The following is an 18,863-nucleotide window of genomic DNA, read 5'->3' as shown; positions in this document are numbered from 1 at the left end:
CTTTTCATCTCTTCTCAGAAACTCCTCCCCAGCTTTAACACCTTACTTCAATTTTAGTACTATAGCTTGGCATTTTCTGTAAAAATATAAGAAAACATCTTTTCTTCCCATATCTTATCTATAAATGAATCTTTAAAGCTTCATTATTCAGTCCTGTTTAAAAAAACATTAAAAACTGTTAGAAAAAAATCATACACATTTTAACCTTGATCAAATAAGTCAACTTTATAAACCTTCCTTTTACTTTTAAAAGTCGTTTATTCTTTTCAATTAGTCTCTCAAAATCCAATTTCTTTTCATTCTCTTTCTTCATAAATATAACAGATTTCTCTTGTTCAAAGTAAGAAAGCTGTCCATGTCACACTTGAGTTGAAATCCACACATCCAAATCACGCTTCTGTTTTATTATTTGTATCTCCCTTTTAGTTATTAAAACATCAGCTGATTTCATTTGTAAATCTTATCTAACATCCTGTTCAGTATCATTCTTATATGCAGTCAATTTTAAGTTCATATTCAAAACAGTGTATTTCTGAATTTAATCTTCTTCTATCTCCTCTTTTGAACCCATTTTTATTGTAACAGACAATCTTAAAAAAAAGTTTGGAGTACATCATTGCCAAATATCTTTCAATACTTCCAGAGTTAACATTCCTTTTTCCATTCTGAACTGGTGGGTCTTCTCCTTTAATTATAATTTTTAGGTTTTTTTCTCTACTAGTCGCTAGTAACCAAATTCAAAGTTGCCTCTTATTCTGTTTTTTCCAAGCCACAACACTTTCCCAAGGAAAGATCTCTTACGCTTAAATTAAAAATCTTCATGTATTTTTAAAGAAACCACAGGAAGTATTCTTATAATTATTTCAAAAACTTATCCAGAGTCAATCTGGTTCCTTAATCTGTTTTAAACATTGCAAAAGAATCATTCTAATCACCCTTTGGTGCTTATTTCCAAATAAAAAAACATTTTCTTTAAGTTCTTAAACTTACTAAATTTCTTAGTTGGGGTTTCAAGGAAAACCACCCAGTACAATAAAATGTGTCCTTCTGAGGGTTCTTAGTATGCAAAAAGCAACTTACAAACCCCTGCCAGTGAAAGTGATTAAGAGAGAAAGTTGGTGAACTCAGTATTCTTTTAAAGGCTCTGAAATGAGGCTTGGGAAAAACTGGTTTTCTTGACTACCAGACCAATAAAACCTGCTGTTTTATGGTATCACTGCAGGAACTATCTCTATGGAGCACTAAGGGTGATCCCAGGCCCTTCTCGTAATCTGGAGAGACTTTGGGGAGCCAACTGATTCACTAGGCCCTCTTTCTGCTGGAGTCATTGGCTCCCCTCTTGCAGAGCTGTCCACTGTCTGTCACTGCTTCCCCAGAAGTCAAGAAATATTGAGGCTTCCAACTCAAAATTCTAACTCAATTCTAATTTTGAATAAACAATATTGGAATTCCAGTAAAAACAATTAGGTACTTTGAATTCTAAGCCACAATAAACATAACAGATTGCTAATAACAGTGAATGTGAAGTGCAGGAATACAAGCCTGGCCATCAAGAATTAACAAGTAGGAGCTTCTGGTTTGCCGTGCGGCCGCCATAGACACCTGGAAGATGAGTTCCGTCTTCCCCGTCCAGTTTCGCATTGCTGAAGGGACCCTGAAAAGTCGCCCTGTAGAGGCGACCAGCAAGGAGGGGCCCTTGCTGGATTGCGAGAGAGCGGTAGCTCTCCCACTAGAGCCAGCGAATCCCTCCAAACTGGCGGACAAAAGACCGGCCATAGAAATATGGCTCGTCACTAGGCTGCAGACAGCCGAAGCCCCACTTACTATCTGGCAACTTCAAAGCAGCATGGAAGAGACTGGGTGAGATCTACCTCTCTTAAATCCTAATTACTCTCTGTACCTGCATAAGCTGCTAAAGTAATTTCCCCCCTGTAGTGAGGGAAGGGAAACAGCGGCGACCGACTACCCAGGGGAGTTTAAAACGTTGAAAAATAACTGGGATCCTAATCAGAATTCTATTTTCTAAAATTTGTGGATTAAAAGACTCTTTATCTTCTATTCCCTATTTTTCTTCAATTTTTATTCTTTACCTTTACTGAAGATCTGGGTATCTATCAGAACACACTTAATCCCCCACCCAATCAGAGCACACCTCCACCCACAGAACACACCCCCTCTGGCAGTTTAAAAAAGAGGAACAAACAGCCACTACCACATGCTTCTCCCAGAAGAAGGAAGCTGAAGCCACCAGCCTGATGATGACGGATGGGATTCCGTCGAAACGTTGCTCCTACACCTTTAATTCTACGCAGGAAAAAACCCGAATGACCAAAGATCCACATACAAACACCCGCGAAAACCTCAGAAAACAAGAACAAATCTTTTTATATCTATATATATCTATATATATCTATATATATATCTCTATCTCTATCTATCTATCTATCTATCTATCTATCTATCTATCTATCTATCTATCTATCTATCTATCTATCTATCTATCTATCTATCTATCTCTCCATTGCACAAGGGAGGTAACATTTTATCCTCTCCATCTCCATGCATACCAATTAACCTAACCAGAAAGGTTAACTCTATTAACAACATTGCCTACTATCACATGACTAACAAACACTTTAACTTTTACTGTAACCTATCAAATAAAAAAAGATGTAAATATAAAAAGATTTGTTCTTGTAACAAGAACGTGCTTTTATAGTTAGATCTAAAAGCATAGTAAAACATTTCTAGGAAATGCATGTTATGCATTCTGAATATTAATACCAGGCAAATTATCACACCTAATGCACAGCTACCTTATACTTTAGAAAAAGTTAATTGAACAAAACAAAGTTTCCATGGGGAATATAATTTAGTCCAATGGGGCAGGAATCAGGCTTTTATGCATTAGAGAATCTTTTGACAAAGCCAAAAGGGCGTTCAGATTCTCAGGGCAGTCAGTTAAACAAAACTAAGCTGCCTAAGAAAGACTAAAAAATTTGTATGGAACAAGTTACATTACCTATTAGAACCATTAGTTGACATTTCACTGAGTCATAAAATCTTTTACAACTGATTCCTGCAAGTTGAATTGATTGGACAACTATTGTTGTTAGTTGCTTCTTTTGACCACCTATATCCTATATGAATTCTTGGCTATAGCTTATCACTTTAACTCATTCTCAACTGACACCTAGATTTTTGGGAACTCACTTGCAACTGAATAATTTCCGCCATCCCCATGAATCATAATATGCAAGTGAGATTTAGACAGACTTTGTAAGACTTGTAAGCGGAAAGACAGAATCCTTTTCTACAGCTGAGTAAATACAAAGCCTTTTGTCAAACTCCTTCTATTGAATGGAATTCAACTTTGTGCAGTTTCAGCTCGTACCGAAGTGATATAATGAAAAAAATAACTGTTATCCTGAAATACCTCTGAGCCAGACTACTGTAGATAGCATCATGTTTTATAGCTTTCAATATTCATCTTTCACTTTCATAAATTTGCATTATACTCAATTTACAGAAAATCAAGAGCACATATTTATTTGTTGTATAAGAACATGTGATAAAGAAATGAATATGTATACACTATCAACATTCAAAGCACAGAAGATAAATGATACATCTCATTGTATGAAGTGTAATTATGTTCATCTTCAAGCTGCTGGTTTCTCACATATTTTACAGAAACTTCATTTCATTTGAATTTTATGATATGTTTTGATGCAACTTTTATATACAACAAAAAACCTTAGCATTTCTACACTGGATTGGAAAACAAGCTGCTTTGGAAAACAAAAAGCAATACACTACCTGAATCATTGCGGAGGTAAGATGACATTGCTGGAATAAGACATGACTGACTCAGTAGCTCTAGCAAAACGGATGGAAGGGCACTGCTATTTTGTCCTCTACTTTCATGGCTGGACTGGATATCTCCATTTGATGTGCTGCCTGCAGGATTTATGTAGCTAGCTAGAACCTGAAATTTAAGAAAGTTTTTTTTAAAGAATTTCACTGAGATAGCCACATAAAGGATATGAATTAACAAGGTAATAGTAGTTCTTACTATATATAATATGTTGGAAAACTATTTTAAAATCTCTTTTTCATTACTGCAGAGAAATAATATATTTAAAATAAAATTAATAAGCATTCTTCATCAACTTCAAAAGCCCATTTAGTGAACAATGTAGGCATTCCTGATAGAAATATCACTACAGAAATGATCAGATTTAATTAAAGCTCATACTTCTCTGCTCAAAACAGATTCCAGATGCCATATGTTAATGTCAGAAAATTCCCAATGGAATAAAATTGCTATTTTTTTAGTGAAACCAATTTACATTCCAACATTTTCATTATGTAGCATGAAAAATTGTATCAGAAAAGAAAAAAAAATACTCAAGCAGGCCCATTAAGTTCTTGAATCTAGGAGTTATCTTTTAAATATGTAATACAAATGACATTCAATACCAATAAAAGGGCAACTCTCAAATCAAAGATTTACTTTTTGATAAACATAATGTATATGAATATTATATTGTTCTAATACCTGTAAAAGGCATGTGACATGCTCTTCTTCCAGTCTTTGTTTAGTTAGAGCTTGTTCCACATCCCACCCTGAAGCAGTAGAACCAGTTCCAAATCCAGTGCCTTTAGCCCAGTAAAGTTGCTGTTCTTCTGCTGATGCACTATTGTGTGTGCTTGACACCTGTGGCTAGTTAAAAAAAATTACACTGCAGTTTCAAATTTCACAGATTTATATTCTAGAGCAGGGGTGTCAAAGTGCTGGCCTGCAGGCCGGATGCGTCATGCCAAAACAGCACCCACCCCCATTACTGGTAATGGAAAAAAAGTCATGATACGTTGCGACACGTCATGTGACATTGTGAGTTTGACATCCCTGTTCTAGAGCAAGGAGTCAACAAAACCCTTCTGAATAAGCCCTCCTTATTTTGGTATCTGGCTTATGGATAAGATGGGATACAGCAAAAGCTTACTCAGCAAAAATTCTAACTGGTCTTTACAATCAGTGCTTATCCATTGTACGTGAACCGTAGGATAACATTTATCTATTTTGCTGAATGTAAATGCTGCACATACAGTAAGCCACATCTGATTCTAGTGCTCAACACAGTGACAAATACATGCAGGAGACAAAGGTTAGATTAAAAAAAAGATCTGCTTCCCTATCTTCTTAACAAAAATGAGGGTGCAGGTTTCTAAAGAAATGTCAACCAGGTATAATGGCTTATGTTTCTGAGAAAATACATTTTTTCATCTGATGATTCAGAAAGCTAATCTACCTACCTACCCATCCATCCATCCTAAAATTCAGATAATTCATAGTGTTAAGTTAAATAAGTACTTAAATCATTTGTGGTATTAATTGGAAAAATACAAATTCTCTGGAAGGTTGATTTGAATGACTATTAATTGCAACTTTTCACCTAAGTAGCAAATGTCCTGTTCTATATTACAAAATACTTTGTTTGTGCAAGCATTATGGGGAGGCAGTGATTATATTATCATGTGTCTTTGAAGCTATTATATTGATTTAAAAGCAAGTCTGGAAACTATTTTAAACATTCTATAATGTTTTTACATTGCCATCAATATCTGTATGTATTAATTGGGTCTCCACCTCACAAATGGGGGAAAGTCACATCATGAAAGCCTATGTGAAGCTAGGAAATATTACAGTTGGTTCTTGGGGGGAAAAAACTTGTCTGAACTGACAGTTTTTTTCTGGAGCTCAGACAAAGTTGTCACCTTTCCACCAAGTGCCAGGCCACTAAACTTTCAAAAAGCACACAATGCTTACGCAAGCTTCAATTACAAAACCTGAACATAATAATGTCTTTATAATAAACAAGGAACTGCTATTAGAAAGAGTGCAAGAGTTTGGGATAGGCACTCCAGGACATGGGAGATAAAAAACTGTATCCAGTAACCATTAATTAATTAAGACTTGTTCTCAAAGAACTTGCTGAGAAAGCTTCTTGTTGACAGCTTAATTCTGTAAAATAATCTTGAAAAACAATCCTTTAGCAAGCACACTACTGTGGAAATTGATTGCTGTACCATCCTTTCAATACCATGCTACTCTTCTGGATCATGAAGCAAAAGACATATTATTTTAAATAACTAGCAACACTCTGAAATCCATAGGTGCAAGCTTATATGTTTAAGTAGGTTACAAAATTGAGATCCAAAAAGAGCTGTATAATTAAAACTGGTAAAAGTGTATTTTAACTATACAAAATTAAGACAGAAACGTTAATATTTTGATTTCCCATTTTATGAAGATTTAGAATAATCATTATCTGGAAGAAATTATTTGAGCAGTCAAACATACACAGAATACCAGTGCCAAAATCTCACAGATACTGATAATAAAGGACATAAAGTTGGATTATTAAAACAACCCCCACCATCTTGATAATTCTGAGAATATCTGGAAGTCAAACTCACCTCTGTTTGGTTGGAACCAGAATTGGGAATTCTTGGAGCATGGTGGCTAAGAGCAGACAAACAAGCAAGAATAAGGTGAACTGCACCAATTTCCAGGGCCATTCTCCTAAGAAGTACTCCATCATCAGTAGTCAAAGGCGTAGTGCTGAACAAGCTGCGCAGCACATGAAATGGAAGAGTTGGAAGCACATTAGCTGAAGGAGACTGGAGAATGTGACCTAAATAAAAGAAAGAAATGAAACATTTCAATCACAATGGCTTAGCATAACGCATTTATCTTCAAATACACACCAAATATTTCATTAGGTGTCTAAAATACCACTTTTGTTTTATTGTGCATTTAAGCATCACCGATTGCAGGACTTGGGGAAAGTAATGGAAAACAGATGCATCACCCTTCCATTATGAAGTGTACCTATAATATAGTGTTAATAAGCTTGAAAGTGCCCCAGCAGGAAAGTAAAGTGTATTAATTAAACTTGCTGTATGGTAACAAAATATGGCTCTTAAGTAAGTAAACTTATTTATCATTTTTCATACATCACACTATCATAAGGATTATACTCTTTGCATGTGACTATTGTCTAGAATATAGGCCAAATTTTTAGAACATTTTTATATGAGAATATTTCTTACAAGAGGTTAACTTGATCTTCCCCAAACTGTTCATGACATTAAAAATTCAATAGGTGTTGCCTTGTTCCTTTGGCAACATAAATTTTACACATGCAATTATTGTACAAGGTTTATTTCCTGTATGTGAGTAACTTTATGAAATCAATGAATATATATATATTAAAAGATTTATACCATTATAAGCCTTTTGGTTGCATCAGACCATCCTTTTAACAAGATGAAAAATGCAAAACCTTTGAGTAGCTGTACATATTTTATAATATTTTCCCTTTGCAGAAATGAGAAAACAACTGAAGATGTAATAGTTAACCAGAGCTTCCCATTAGATCGGAACTATCAAATATGGCTAATAGCTTCCATACAAGCCAGAATCAATGTGCCAACTTAAAAAAAAAAGACACTGTATTTCGTATGAGAAACTACTGATTAGGAAGGCCTTTCCCATCAAAGGGAAACGTTCAAGCCAGTTGTGGGCTTTCTGGGATCAATCTGCTGAACAAAGTCAAGCACATCTGCGCAAAACTACAGTGCCTGACACCAAAGCAGCAGTACAACCATTTCATACAGTTATTTATGGGTTTGATAGCTGAATAGTTTTAGTCAGTAGCAGTGATGCTGGATCTCACATATCTTCAAGACGTTCAGGAGGAAAAAAACTTATTTCTCCCAAGAAAAGTATCTACCAGGGTTGGGGATTGATGATCGTTGTCTGTAATAAGGTAAAGGAAAAGGTCCCCCCGCACATGCGTGCTAGTCGTTTTCAACTCTAGGGGCCGGTGCTCATCTCCGTTTCAAAGCTGAAGAGACAGCGCTTGTCCGAGGACATCTCTGTGGTCATGTGGCCGGCATGACTAGATGCCAAAGGTGTACGGAACGCTGTTACCTTCCCACCGTAGTGGTCCCTATTTTTCTACTTGCATTTTTACGTGCTTTCGAACTGCTAGGTTGGCAGAAGCTGGGACGAGTAACAGGCGCTCACTCTGCTACGCGGCACTCGGGATTCGACCCGCCAAACTGCCGACCTTCTGATCCACAAGCTCAGCGGGTTATAGTATTAACGGTGTGTTTCTTGCCATTAAGGCTGTCTTGAGCCCAGGGAAGAACACTTCTCTACTTGTGTCCATTAGGAAGCCTTGCATCCATTGCTCTAACCGTGCAGCAGCAGTGAAACTGAAGAGTATCCAGCAGAATTCCTAGGCATTGGCAGTAATGGGGATGTGTTTCACTACTGTGCGGAGTGGTGATGATGGGAGCGTAGGTAATAATATTAAGACTACAATTGGGGTGAAGTTCTGTTTGGGGGAAAATCTTGTTTCTTTTAGTAGTGGGAGGCGATTAGTTGGGTGACCTGGGGTAGCTCAGCAGATGATTTCTTGCTACTGGATATCACAGCAATCAGCTCGGTGTAAACCAGCTAGGATGTTCAAAGGATGTAACTTCCAGATCCTCTCCCACTCAGAGTGGGCAAAAAGAAAAAAAATGTCACTGAGGGGCAATTATCTGCTATGTTTTGTACCCATGCCATGGTGGAAAAGGCAACATGACAACTTTGCCTACCTATAAATAGGTAACTTTCCTTCCTAGGTAAAATGATCGAGTGGAAAAGGAACAGAAAATAGGAAAGAAAAGCAAAATTACTTTCAAAACGAAAAACTCAGCATTAAATGGAGGAAGTTCCCAATCTGATTGCTGCAAGCAATGGAAAAGCAACTGAGGAGAAAGTAAGAGTAAGTAAGTAAGCCATATAAAATGTGGTAGTTTTCTGACCAAAAAATTTCAGATGTACAAGATATAGTTGGGTTTCTAAACAGATGCAAAACCTATATAGCTGACATACAAAAGATTTTGATAAAGAATTTTCAGATAAAATTAAGTTGATTAGACATTAAAAATAAGCAGAATGACAGTGGTCAAGAAGTGGGAAACATTTTGGCTATAGTCAAGTGTGCTTCTGCCTACCAACACAGAGAATATCCCACTTAGTAACTTTATAATAACCTTGGCTCACATTGTCTCCCACTCTGTGCATAATGCAAAAAAAGCTGCAACACAAATCTAGGGAAGGGGAAGCAAAAGTGCCAGTTAAGATTAATTTGACTTATTATGTGAAAGACTGTCTAAACCTGGATAAATTCAGATAAGAAAAAATAACTCTCAGATAAAAAAACTAGGCCAATATGTAGATATTTAATTTCTGCAAGGCTACCAATGTCCTTATTTAATACAAAAAGACAGGACAAAGCCAATGATATTGAGGCTGTCAGTTACTGCTATTATTCAAAAATCCACGAGAAGCCCTGGAAACAATAATAATTCATTTTTTTAAAAAGGAAATTAATTATTTTAGCTTAGAACACTTTTTACCCTGAGCAATGAAGGAAGAATGAAGATATATATATGTCTTTAAGGACAAGTTTTCAATATCACATGCTTTGCTTTCAAAGCCAGAAAAAAATCCAAAATTCCATAGAAAAGCCAGTTTTTATCTGTTTCAAATACTTGTCTACTTGCACATTCAGAATAATTGTTTAGCAGTAGTCCCCAAATATACTTAGTAGTTACAGTACATACTTCCTTCACCGTCATCTGTAACTCCCAGCACCAATCTAAGCAGACACTGGGCATGTTTCCTTTCTTTAAGTAGCACCTCAGCATAGCCTGGGAGGCGAAGAAATAATCCAAAAGCAGCCAAAGAATGAGCAGGTACGGGAGACATAGTTTGGACTGCTGATTTGATTGGTGGTGGTTCTGCTGCAATTGTTTCTGGGGCTTCATAAACCAGTTCTCCTGACTGTTCAATGGTAACCCATTCAAACTGATCACTGTCCTTCTGCTTCTCCTGGGTGGTGGATGTAACCACTGGAGCACTCACCTTCAGAAAGAAAAGAAGATGCTTAAAACTATCCTCTAAGATTGACAATGAAAAAGCACATTTTAGCTGGAAACTGTATCACTAAATAATTCCTTGATTTACCGTATTTTTCGGACCATAAGACGCACCTGACCATAAGACACACCCAGTTTTTAGAGCAGGAAAACAAGAAAAAAAATATTCTGAACCAAATAGTACTGGTATACTAAAACAGGGCTTTTCAACCTTTTCATCCATTGTACCACTTTTAGGACAAGGCAATGTCCAAGTACCACCAGTCACCCAGCAAGGTGTCAAAAACTTGACCCCCCCCAAAAGGAAAAAAAATGATAAAGTAAAGGTAGTCCTCGACTTACGATTCACTTAGTGACTGTTCAGTTACAATGGCACTGAAAAAAGTGACTTATGACCATTTTTCACACTTATGACCGTTGCAGCATCCCCAGGGTCATGTGATTTACATTCGGATGCTTGGCAATCGATTCATATTTATGATGGGTCACATTGTTCCAGGGTCATGTGGTCGCCTTTTGCAACCTTCTGACAAGCAAAGTTAGTGGGGAAACCAGATTCACTTAACTATCATGTTACTAATTTAATTTCTCTCTCTCCCTCTCTCCCCCTCCCTTTCTTTCTCTCCTCTCTCTCCCTCTTTCTCTCTCTTCCTTTCTCTCCCTATTTTTCTCTTTCCCTCTATTTCTCCCTCTTTCTCTCTCTCCCTCTATTTCCTTCCCTTTCTTTCTCCTTCTCTCTCTCTCCCTCTTTCCCTCTATTTCTCCCTCTTTCTCTCTCCCTCTATTTCCTTCCCTTTCTCCTTCTCTCCCTTTCTCTCTCTCCCTTTCTTTCTCTCCCTCTTTCCCTCTCCCTCTATTTCTCTTTGTTTCTCCTTCTCTCTCCCTCTCTCCCTCCCTATTTCTTTCTCATTCTCTCCCTCCCTCTCCCATTGTCCCTTCCTTCTTTCCTTCCTTCCTTCCTTCCCTCCCTCTTTGTCCTTCCCTCTCCGCGTTAGAGCAGTACCTGCGGAGGCGGCCCTGCATTCTCTTGCAGAAAGCAAGCTGAAATGGAGCGAGGGAGATTGCCAGGAACGCGAATCGGCCGATCTCGTGCTCTTGCAATCTCCCTCGCTCAGTTTCAGCTTCCCTTGCTACAAGAGAAAGCAGGCTGAAATGGAGCGAGGGAGATTGCAGCAGCGCGAGATTCGCGTTCCTGGCAATCTCCCTCGCTCTGTTTCATCCTGCTTTCTCTTGTAGCAAGGGAAGCTGAAAGCGAGCGAGGGAGATTGCAGGAGCGCGAGATTGGCGTTTCTCAGCACGTGCCGATTTGTGCTCCTGGCAATCTCCCTTGCTTTCCACTTACGGAGGTTGGGGCTGGCCATACGGATCACCTTTGGACCATAAGACACACCCTCGTTTCCCCCCCACTTTTTTGGGGGAAAAAGTGCGTCTTATGGTCCGAAAAATACGGTATTTACAACACCCTTGATACCTGAATAACAATAACTGAAAATTAAATTGACAATCAAGATTTGCCTATTATTTAAGTATTTTTGAAAGTTTCTATGAAAGTGTCTCCCACATATTTTAAAAAGCCATATATTCAAATAAAACAGTTATATTTTCTATCATGTAAGAGGAACTAAATATACCAGTAGGAATTTTCTATGTTTATTTCCAGTGTTGGAATTTGAAAACAACTCAACATTAATACGAGGGCAATTCAGGAATAAACCTCCATTTGGTTATCAATGACAAACACTTGCAGATACAGAACTTTTATTATACACATTAGAAAACTATAACATTACATTACTTTTCGACATAATCGCCATTCAAATTGAGGCACGTCATAATGTCTTACAAGGTTTGAAATTCCTTAGCAATAGTCACTTGGCGCCAAATCTGGGCTATGGGGGGTGATCAAAAACATGGAACTGCTTCAAAAATTCTTGGGTGCATCTAGTGGTGCGGGGGCAAGCACTGTCGTGAACCAACACCACACCGGAAGTCATCATGCTTCAACGCTTGTTATGGATGGCTCGTCTGAGTTTTTGTAACATTTCACAGTACACTTCTGAATTTATGGTTGAGCCACGCTCCTTGAACTTCACTAGCAGTACTCCTTTGGCAGGATTTTCTATGGCAGAGGTCCCCAACCTTTTGGTCACCAGGGACCGGTTACATGGAGAGAGGTTTTTCCACAGACCAGAGGTTGTGTGGTTTTGTGTGCTGCCTGCTTGCTTGTTTGTACAGACTGGTTGCTGGCATGCCGTGGCCCGATACTGGTCCATGGACCGGGGATTGGGGACCCCTGTTCTATGGCACCACTTCCGGTGTAGTGTTGGTTCACAATAATGCTCGCCCACACACCGCTAGATGCACCCAAGAGTTTTTGAAGCAGTTCTGTTGGGATGTTTTTGATCGCCCCCCATTAACCCAGATTTGGACTTTTAAAAACCATTTTTATGATTTTTAAATATATAGATGAGAAAACAGGAGAATAAATATCTCATAGTGGTTGAAGAAATTATTTGGAAATCCAGTTAAAGTTTAGTAAGAGGATGCAAGAGTCTCTGTGCCTTCCCCTACCAAAAAATAGACAGTAAGAGATCTGGAGGCAGTTTTCAATATTGAATTTCTTATTTTACATTAATTCAAGTTAAGAGGCATTTTCCAATATACCTGGGATAAATATGAGTTTGAAATCATGGAACTAGTATTAATAGCAAAATTTCTCATTTCTACAATATGAACAAATAAAACTGAGACAACTTAAGTACTTTGAACATTCTCAGATTCTGTGCCAGCAAGACCTGAATAATTCCAGGACTTTTAATTATTATATTAATCCATCTCTACACAAGAAAATTCCCTAGATTTTTTTAAAGCAGGGTACATAGAAGATTACAGTTATATGCAAGAATTCTTAATTGGAATATAGATTCCAATGTTTATTAAATGCCAAGATAGAAACAACAACATGCACGATTGAGTACTTTAGCCACCATTAAGCTCATCTTTCCCATTCTTTTCAGAGATTTGAAAATTTTAATTATGTCAATTATACATTTTCTTTGGACTTACTTGTTGAATCACATCTGGGTAAAGCATAGGAAGTCTTTCTGCAATGAGGGCCAACCCACCCATCCCAGCAAAAACTTGCAATGGGGATTGGAGCGGGCAAGTATCAAGAAAAGATTCATCCAGCACTGTATCCATGCATTCTTCAACAGGTGTGACCGCTTCATCTTCAGGGCAAGGTCCCAATAAATCTGCATGCTCTATTTGTGTATAACGTAATATATAAAAATAGTCAAACTGGTAAAAAATACTATTAAATAACATTTACTTGGAGAGATGATAGATTTACACAGCATAACACACTACTGTTTAGCTATAGTATACAAGAAATAAGTTTGGACAAATAGAACACTTGTAAATCTCTGCAGAAACATGCAAAATCAGAAAGTAGTTTGTCAAAGCCACTGGAGGCTTTCAAGAATAGGCTGGGCAGCCATTTGCTCGAGCAGAGCGTTGGACTAGATGACCTCCAAGGTCCCTTCCAAATCTTGTTATTCAGTAAAAACAATGAAAAAAGCTATGACAAGAATACTTCTGAGGCAAGAGAAAAATACTGAAAGCATTTTGAGTATTCTAATTCTGTATACAGAACCTTAAATTTTCTGTCCTTTTTGATTAGTTGAAAAAAATTACAATATCTCTGATCCAGAGTTGAAGAAGCTTCTTGGATGAGAAACGAAACGTCTTCAGAGAAAAGCAAAAACGTCCAGTTGCCTCTTGAAAAAGCACCTTTTTAGGACAACCATGACCCGGATGACTGAGAATCTCCACAGACATCCCTGATTAAAAATCTTCATTTCTTAATTATCAACTGATTGAAACTGTGTACAAATTATTATTTTTACAGCCATCCTTTTTTTTACTAATATACTGAGAATTGCCATAAATGTTCTGGACAATTTTTTTTTTGCTAGGCATGATGCATGATATAGCATTGTGCACAAAATGGGACGAGAAGAATGTGCAAAATATTAATAGAATTGAACTGATTTGAACTGGAAGAGTTTTGTAACCAGTCATTTTTGAAGTGTTTCAAGCCTGAAATAGTATCTGGATCAGAACTTTTAAAATTCCTATTAAAAATATGATGGGAGGGTCATGTCAGGTGATGGTCTAGTGATGGGTCTTCTGATGGGTCAGATGTTACCTAGCCTGGTAACAGAAAGTTCAGAAAGCAAACCACAAGCTCGGTGAATGAACTTCCACTCTCAGCCTACACCTGAGCTACAGAAATTTGCCATTACTGTATAAATATTTCAGTAAGTTTATAAAACTTCATGTAAGTTTCCACATTGACTTTGTAATAATGCCGCTTGGTGTGTGTGTGAAAGCCCTAATAAGCAGGCATATACATAGAATGAAGGCTACTGCTAAGCTTGTAAGCCGCCCTGAGTCTTCGGAGAAGGGCGGGATATAAATGGAATTAAAATAAAATAAAATAAATAAAATGTAGCATGCCCATATAAAGCCAATTCTAAGTATACCTTTTTCAGTATGTAGGCGCTTGAATGAATCTGTTTTTGAAAGACTAGGGTCCGAGATGACTTTCGAGCCAAGCTTAACTGCCAAGTCTATAGATCGGTATCCTTGAGGAAGCTTGCGGTCATACAACAGAGTCAAAAGCTGGGCAAGGGTCATCTCGGGTGGCAGCGGCTGACCTAAATCACATGAAGTTACAAGAAGCTCTCAATTGGTATTTAACTGATCAATTCAAATCATGATTTAAATAAGCAATTATCATTAGCACAATGAATAAGCAGCTTCTGTTTTGTTTTTTCATTTGCTAGACAATCAGTTCCTATAGTACAGGGATGTCAAACTGCTGGCCCATGGGCCGGATGCGTCACAAGGAAACTGCGCCCACCCCATTGCTGGCAATGGGGGAAAAGTTCCGATACGTTGCGTGACGTCACGAGTTTGACATGTCTGCTACAGTACATCCTTAAGCACGGTTAAGCTTTGTTTCTCAGATTTTCCAGTGATATTGAAAAAAATCTCTGTTACATGTAGCCCTTGACTTATAAAGATAATTGGGATTAGAATTTCCATTCCTAATCCATGTGGTCATTAAATGAGTCACACCCAATTTTATGACCTTTTCTGCCAAGGTCATTAAGGGTATCCAGCTTCTCCTATTGACTTTTAGAGGTCCCCTGGGAATGTTGCAGACGACATCATGTTACCCTGGGACACGGCAATCACAGATACATGCTAATTGCCAAGCACCCGAATTTTGATCATGTGACCACAAGAATACTGTGACAGTTGTAAGTGCAAGGACCCGGTTGTAAGCCACTTTTTTCAGCATCTTTATAACTGAACGGTTACTAAAAGAATGGTACAAAACTACACATACAATATTAGTCTGGATAAATACTGAAATGCTATTATAATACTTGTTTAAGAAAATGTGATCAACACATTTACCCAAACAGATTACTACACTACATCATATATTGAAACAGATAACTGATTCAAATGTAAGTTTACCCATGAACACTAGACATGTCTATAATGCTAAGGTTACAGGCCTATAGATACAATGTTGCATAGGACTATTTCATTTTATTAGGAAGCTTCTGTTTTTTTTAGATCAAGCTTTCTTTACATTGAATCTGAGAAAATGTGCAGATCTTCAGCATCGTTTTATGTACCTTAGAATTCTTGAAAAACATGGTCTAATTAAAAAAAAAGCAGAAATCTACCTGGTAGCAGCTTATGATATAGATGAAAAACAGGAACACTAATAGTTTTGCTGGAAGAATCGTTTCCTGTGGAGGAGCTCCCTACTTTATCTGTCACCACTCTCCCTCGTCTTGAAGGCGGGCGAGGTGGTGTGGACGATACAGCCCTTTTTGACTGAGATTTCAAACCTATAATGAAAATGAAGTGTTACATTTTATACACTTTTCAATGCAACTCAACAACGTTTACACTGATGCTTAAAAGTTAATGAACCTTTTAAATTTCTGCATAAACATAACCAAACCATGATCTGTTCTCCATACAAGTCCTAAAACTAGATAAAGAGAGCTCAATTAAAAAAAACACCACATTATACTTATTCCTTTTATTTATTCAGGGAAATAATCCAAGGCTATATATTTATGTTTGGCAAAAGCCTAACCTTCGTGGCACAGGTACACAAAGGAGATATCTGAGGATCTCTGAAAAACAGTTGTTGATGGAAAAGGCTGGAAAAGGTTAAAAAACTATTGCCAAGAGTTTGGATTGCACCAGTCCAACGTCAGGCAGATTGTGTACAATTGGAGACCATTCAGCACCATTATTACCCTCCCCAGGAGTGGTTGGCCAACCAAGATTACACCAAAAGCAAGGTGCGTAATAATCAGGGAAGTCTCAAAGAAGCCCAGAATAACATCTAAGGAACTAAAGGCCTCTCTTACATTGCTGAATGTCAGTGTTCATGAGACACTCATGAGGAGAACACCGAGCAACAATGGTAGACATGGCTGGGCTACAAGGAGAAAACCAATACTCTCAGAAGTTTGTGAAAGACCACAGGAATAAGCCAGAAGGCCATTAAAAGAATGTTCTGCTGATGGATGAGACCAAAATAGAACTTCTGGGCTTAAATGAAGAGAGTTGTGTTCGGTGAACGTTGCATTCCAGCATAAGAACCTTATCTCGTCTGTGAAACATGGTAGTTCAGTTTTGTGCTTAATTGAGTTCTCTTTAGTTTTAGGACTTGTGGGGAGAACAGATCATACTTGAGCAGAAATATTGAAAATTCAAAAGGGTTCAAAAACAAATGACGACTATCGTATTTATAAGGGAGACAATATCTTACATTATTACTTTTGAATGAACAGAGACATCCAGTTATGGCCTCCTAACAGAGGTTGCTATTGCAAGGCAGAAGCAACTTTTGCTTCAATGTGTTTAGCTGGAAAGCATCTTCTATCCCAGAATTTTATATACATTTTTGTAGAGTCATCACTCTCCGCTTTTCCCCAGGTCCAGCCTCATTGCACTCAACCTATATAAGTAAAGGGCAAACTGTATTTTTCTTCCCTATCCAATTATTAATACTCCTTTCCGAAACTTCATTTAGTTTTGTCATCCCTCTTCTCAGCCTATCTCCACTCAGGTTTTTTTTGTCTTTTCTGTTATTTCTTTTGGAAGGCAGGGGAGAGTTGTAGACCTGGAAACTTTCAGTGATCATGAAAAATGTTTGGGATTTCCTTTGTCCAATGCCATACCCAGTGCCTCATTCACCTTTGCATTAATGCTCGAACGCATGGCATAACTTTAATTCAGTAAGTTGTACACTACCATACTCCAATCTTCTGCCTAATGATTGCAAGCCACCAGGATAGCTGACATTGTTTTAAAAAGAAGTATTAAATATAATATTAAAGTTAGCTTACTATTCTTCATACCATCCCAGTCATGATAACGTGACATAAAAGTAGACATACCAGATGCAACAACAACACTGTAATTGTCCTGAAACCCACTGTCTGCTTTAACTTTCTCTTTTTCTTCATAATTCTTTTTTTCCTTGTCTTCTTTTTGTTCACTAATTAATTTTGCTGTGATGCTAGGAGTATCTGAAAACAAAATATTGTATTATGTAGAAAACATTATTTACTTATTTATGTATCTAAAGGTGTATGTATACACACACACACACACACACACACACACACACACGGGCTATAGAAAGCATTTGAAAGAAATGCTTTGCAACAAAATGAAGTGGCTGTATGTGGACATGCATGCAGAGAAGGCCAAGAACAGCTTTCAACATAATCACATAAGCCTGCAAAAAAGATACTATAATCAAAGAGAGGTGGTGTGCTTGTTTACATTGTGAAGTACTTCCTTTGCATGTCTTGCACAACACTAATATGTACACATGTACAAGATATGTTCAGTATTGAGATCAGTAATAAATAGGAAGAAAATAAGATGGAACTGATGCAAGTTGAATATAGTCATTACATTCTGGTAATATTATTATATATTCTAAAGCAGGGCCCCCCAACCCCTGGTCCGTGGACCAGTACCATGTTGAAGAGCACTGGGCCCAGACCAGAGCCCTGAGGCACCTCACTACACACTCAATGCAGATGCAGTTCCATTGAGGACCACACGCTGAGTACGGCCAGTCAACCAGCTATGAGTCCATAAGGTGGTGATGCTGTCTAAGCTTTCTAAATTATAGTAATATACTTATAGCTTTCTAAATTATAGTAATATATTGGTGAAATATTTTGCTCTATAACATCTTTCTAAATAAGAGTTTTGAGCAGTATCTGGTTCTTAAATGTTAAGTCACTTTAATGAAAGTGCTTTAAGACTGCTAAATAAAGAATATTACAGAACAATACAGATGTACTCTTCAGCCCTGATATAAATTGCATTTATGTATAAGTCCATCAATGAAAGGCTTCTCTCTCTCTCTCTCTCTCTCTCTCTCTCTCTCTCACACACACACACACACAAAGAGAGAGAGAGAAACACTTTTTCCATAGACTAGAGTAAAAAAATACCTATTTAATAAAAGCAACTTACCCGATACACGATCAAGAACCTCTGCCAGTGTTGTTGAGACTGGCAAGAGAAGAGTACGGAACTTATGTCCTGCCCCATACATTGGATGTTGAATTACGTGGCTGGTAGCATTAATTCTTCCTTTATACAACTAAAAGTTAAGAAACATAAAATTAGTTTAAGGATTTAGAAATGAAAAGGCCCTAAACATTTCAAAGTGTGCGTTTGTGTAGCCTCTGGGATTCTAGACTCACAACTCCTGCTCAGTGAAACTG

At 37.6% G+C, this 18,863-nt stretch overlaps 1 protein-coding gene across 1 annotated transcript in view; it reads right to left on the bottom strand.

The window, feature by feature from the left end:
* Nucleotides 1-18,863, bottom strand: part of BIRC6 (baculoviral IAP repeat containing 6) — a gene marked incomplete at its 5' end in the record, with an annotated part of 141,333 nt that overhangs the window by 37,257 nt on the left and 85,213 nt on the right. Inside the window, 9 exon segments of the mRNA XM_083350685.1 lie at nt 3,820-3,988; nt 4,562-4,726; nt 6,484-6,701; nt 9,691-9,991; nt 13,072-13,268; nt 14,553-14,726; nt 15,774-15,941; nt 17,511-17,642; nt 18,610-18,739. Coding sequence (XP_083206811.1) covers nt 3,820-3,988; nt 4,562-4,726; nt 6,484-6,701; nt 9,691-9,991; nt 13,072-13,268; nt 14,553-14,726; nt 15,774-15,941; nt 17,511-17,642; nt 18,610-18,739 — 1,654 coding nt within the window.

This window comes from Vipera ursinii (assembly GCF_947247035.1).
Source record: "Vipera ursinii genome assembly, chromosome: 1".
NCBI classification, from domain to species: Eukaryota; Metazoa; Chordata; class Lepidosauria; order Squamata; family Viperidae; genus Vipera; species Vipera ursinii.
Note: the sequence above shows the minus strand (reverse complement) of the source record. Positions and strands in the feature narration are given on the sequence as shown.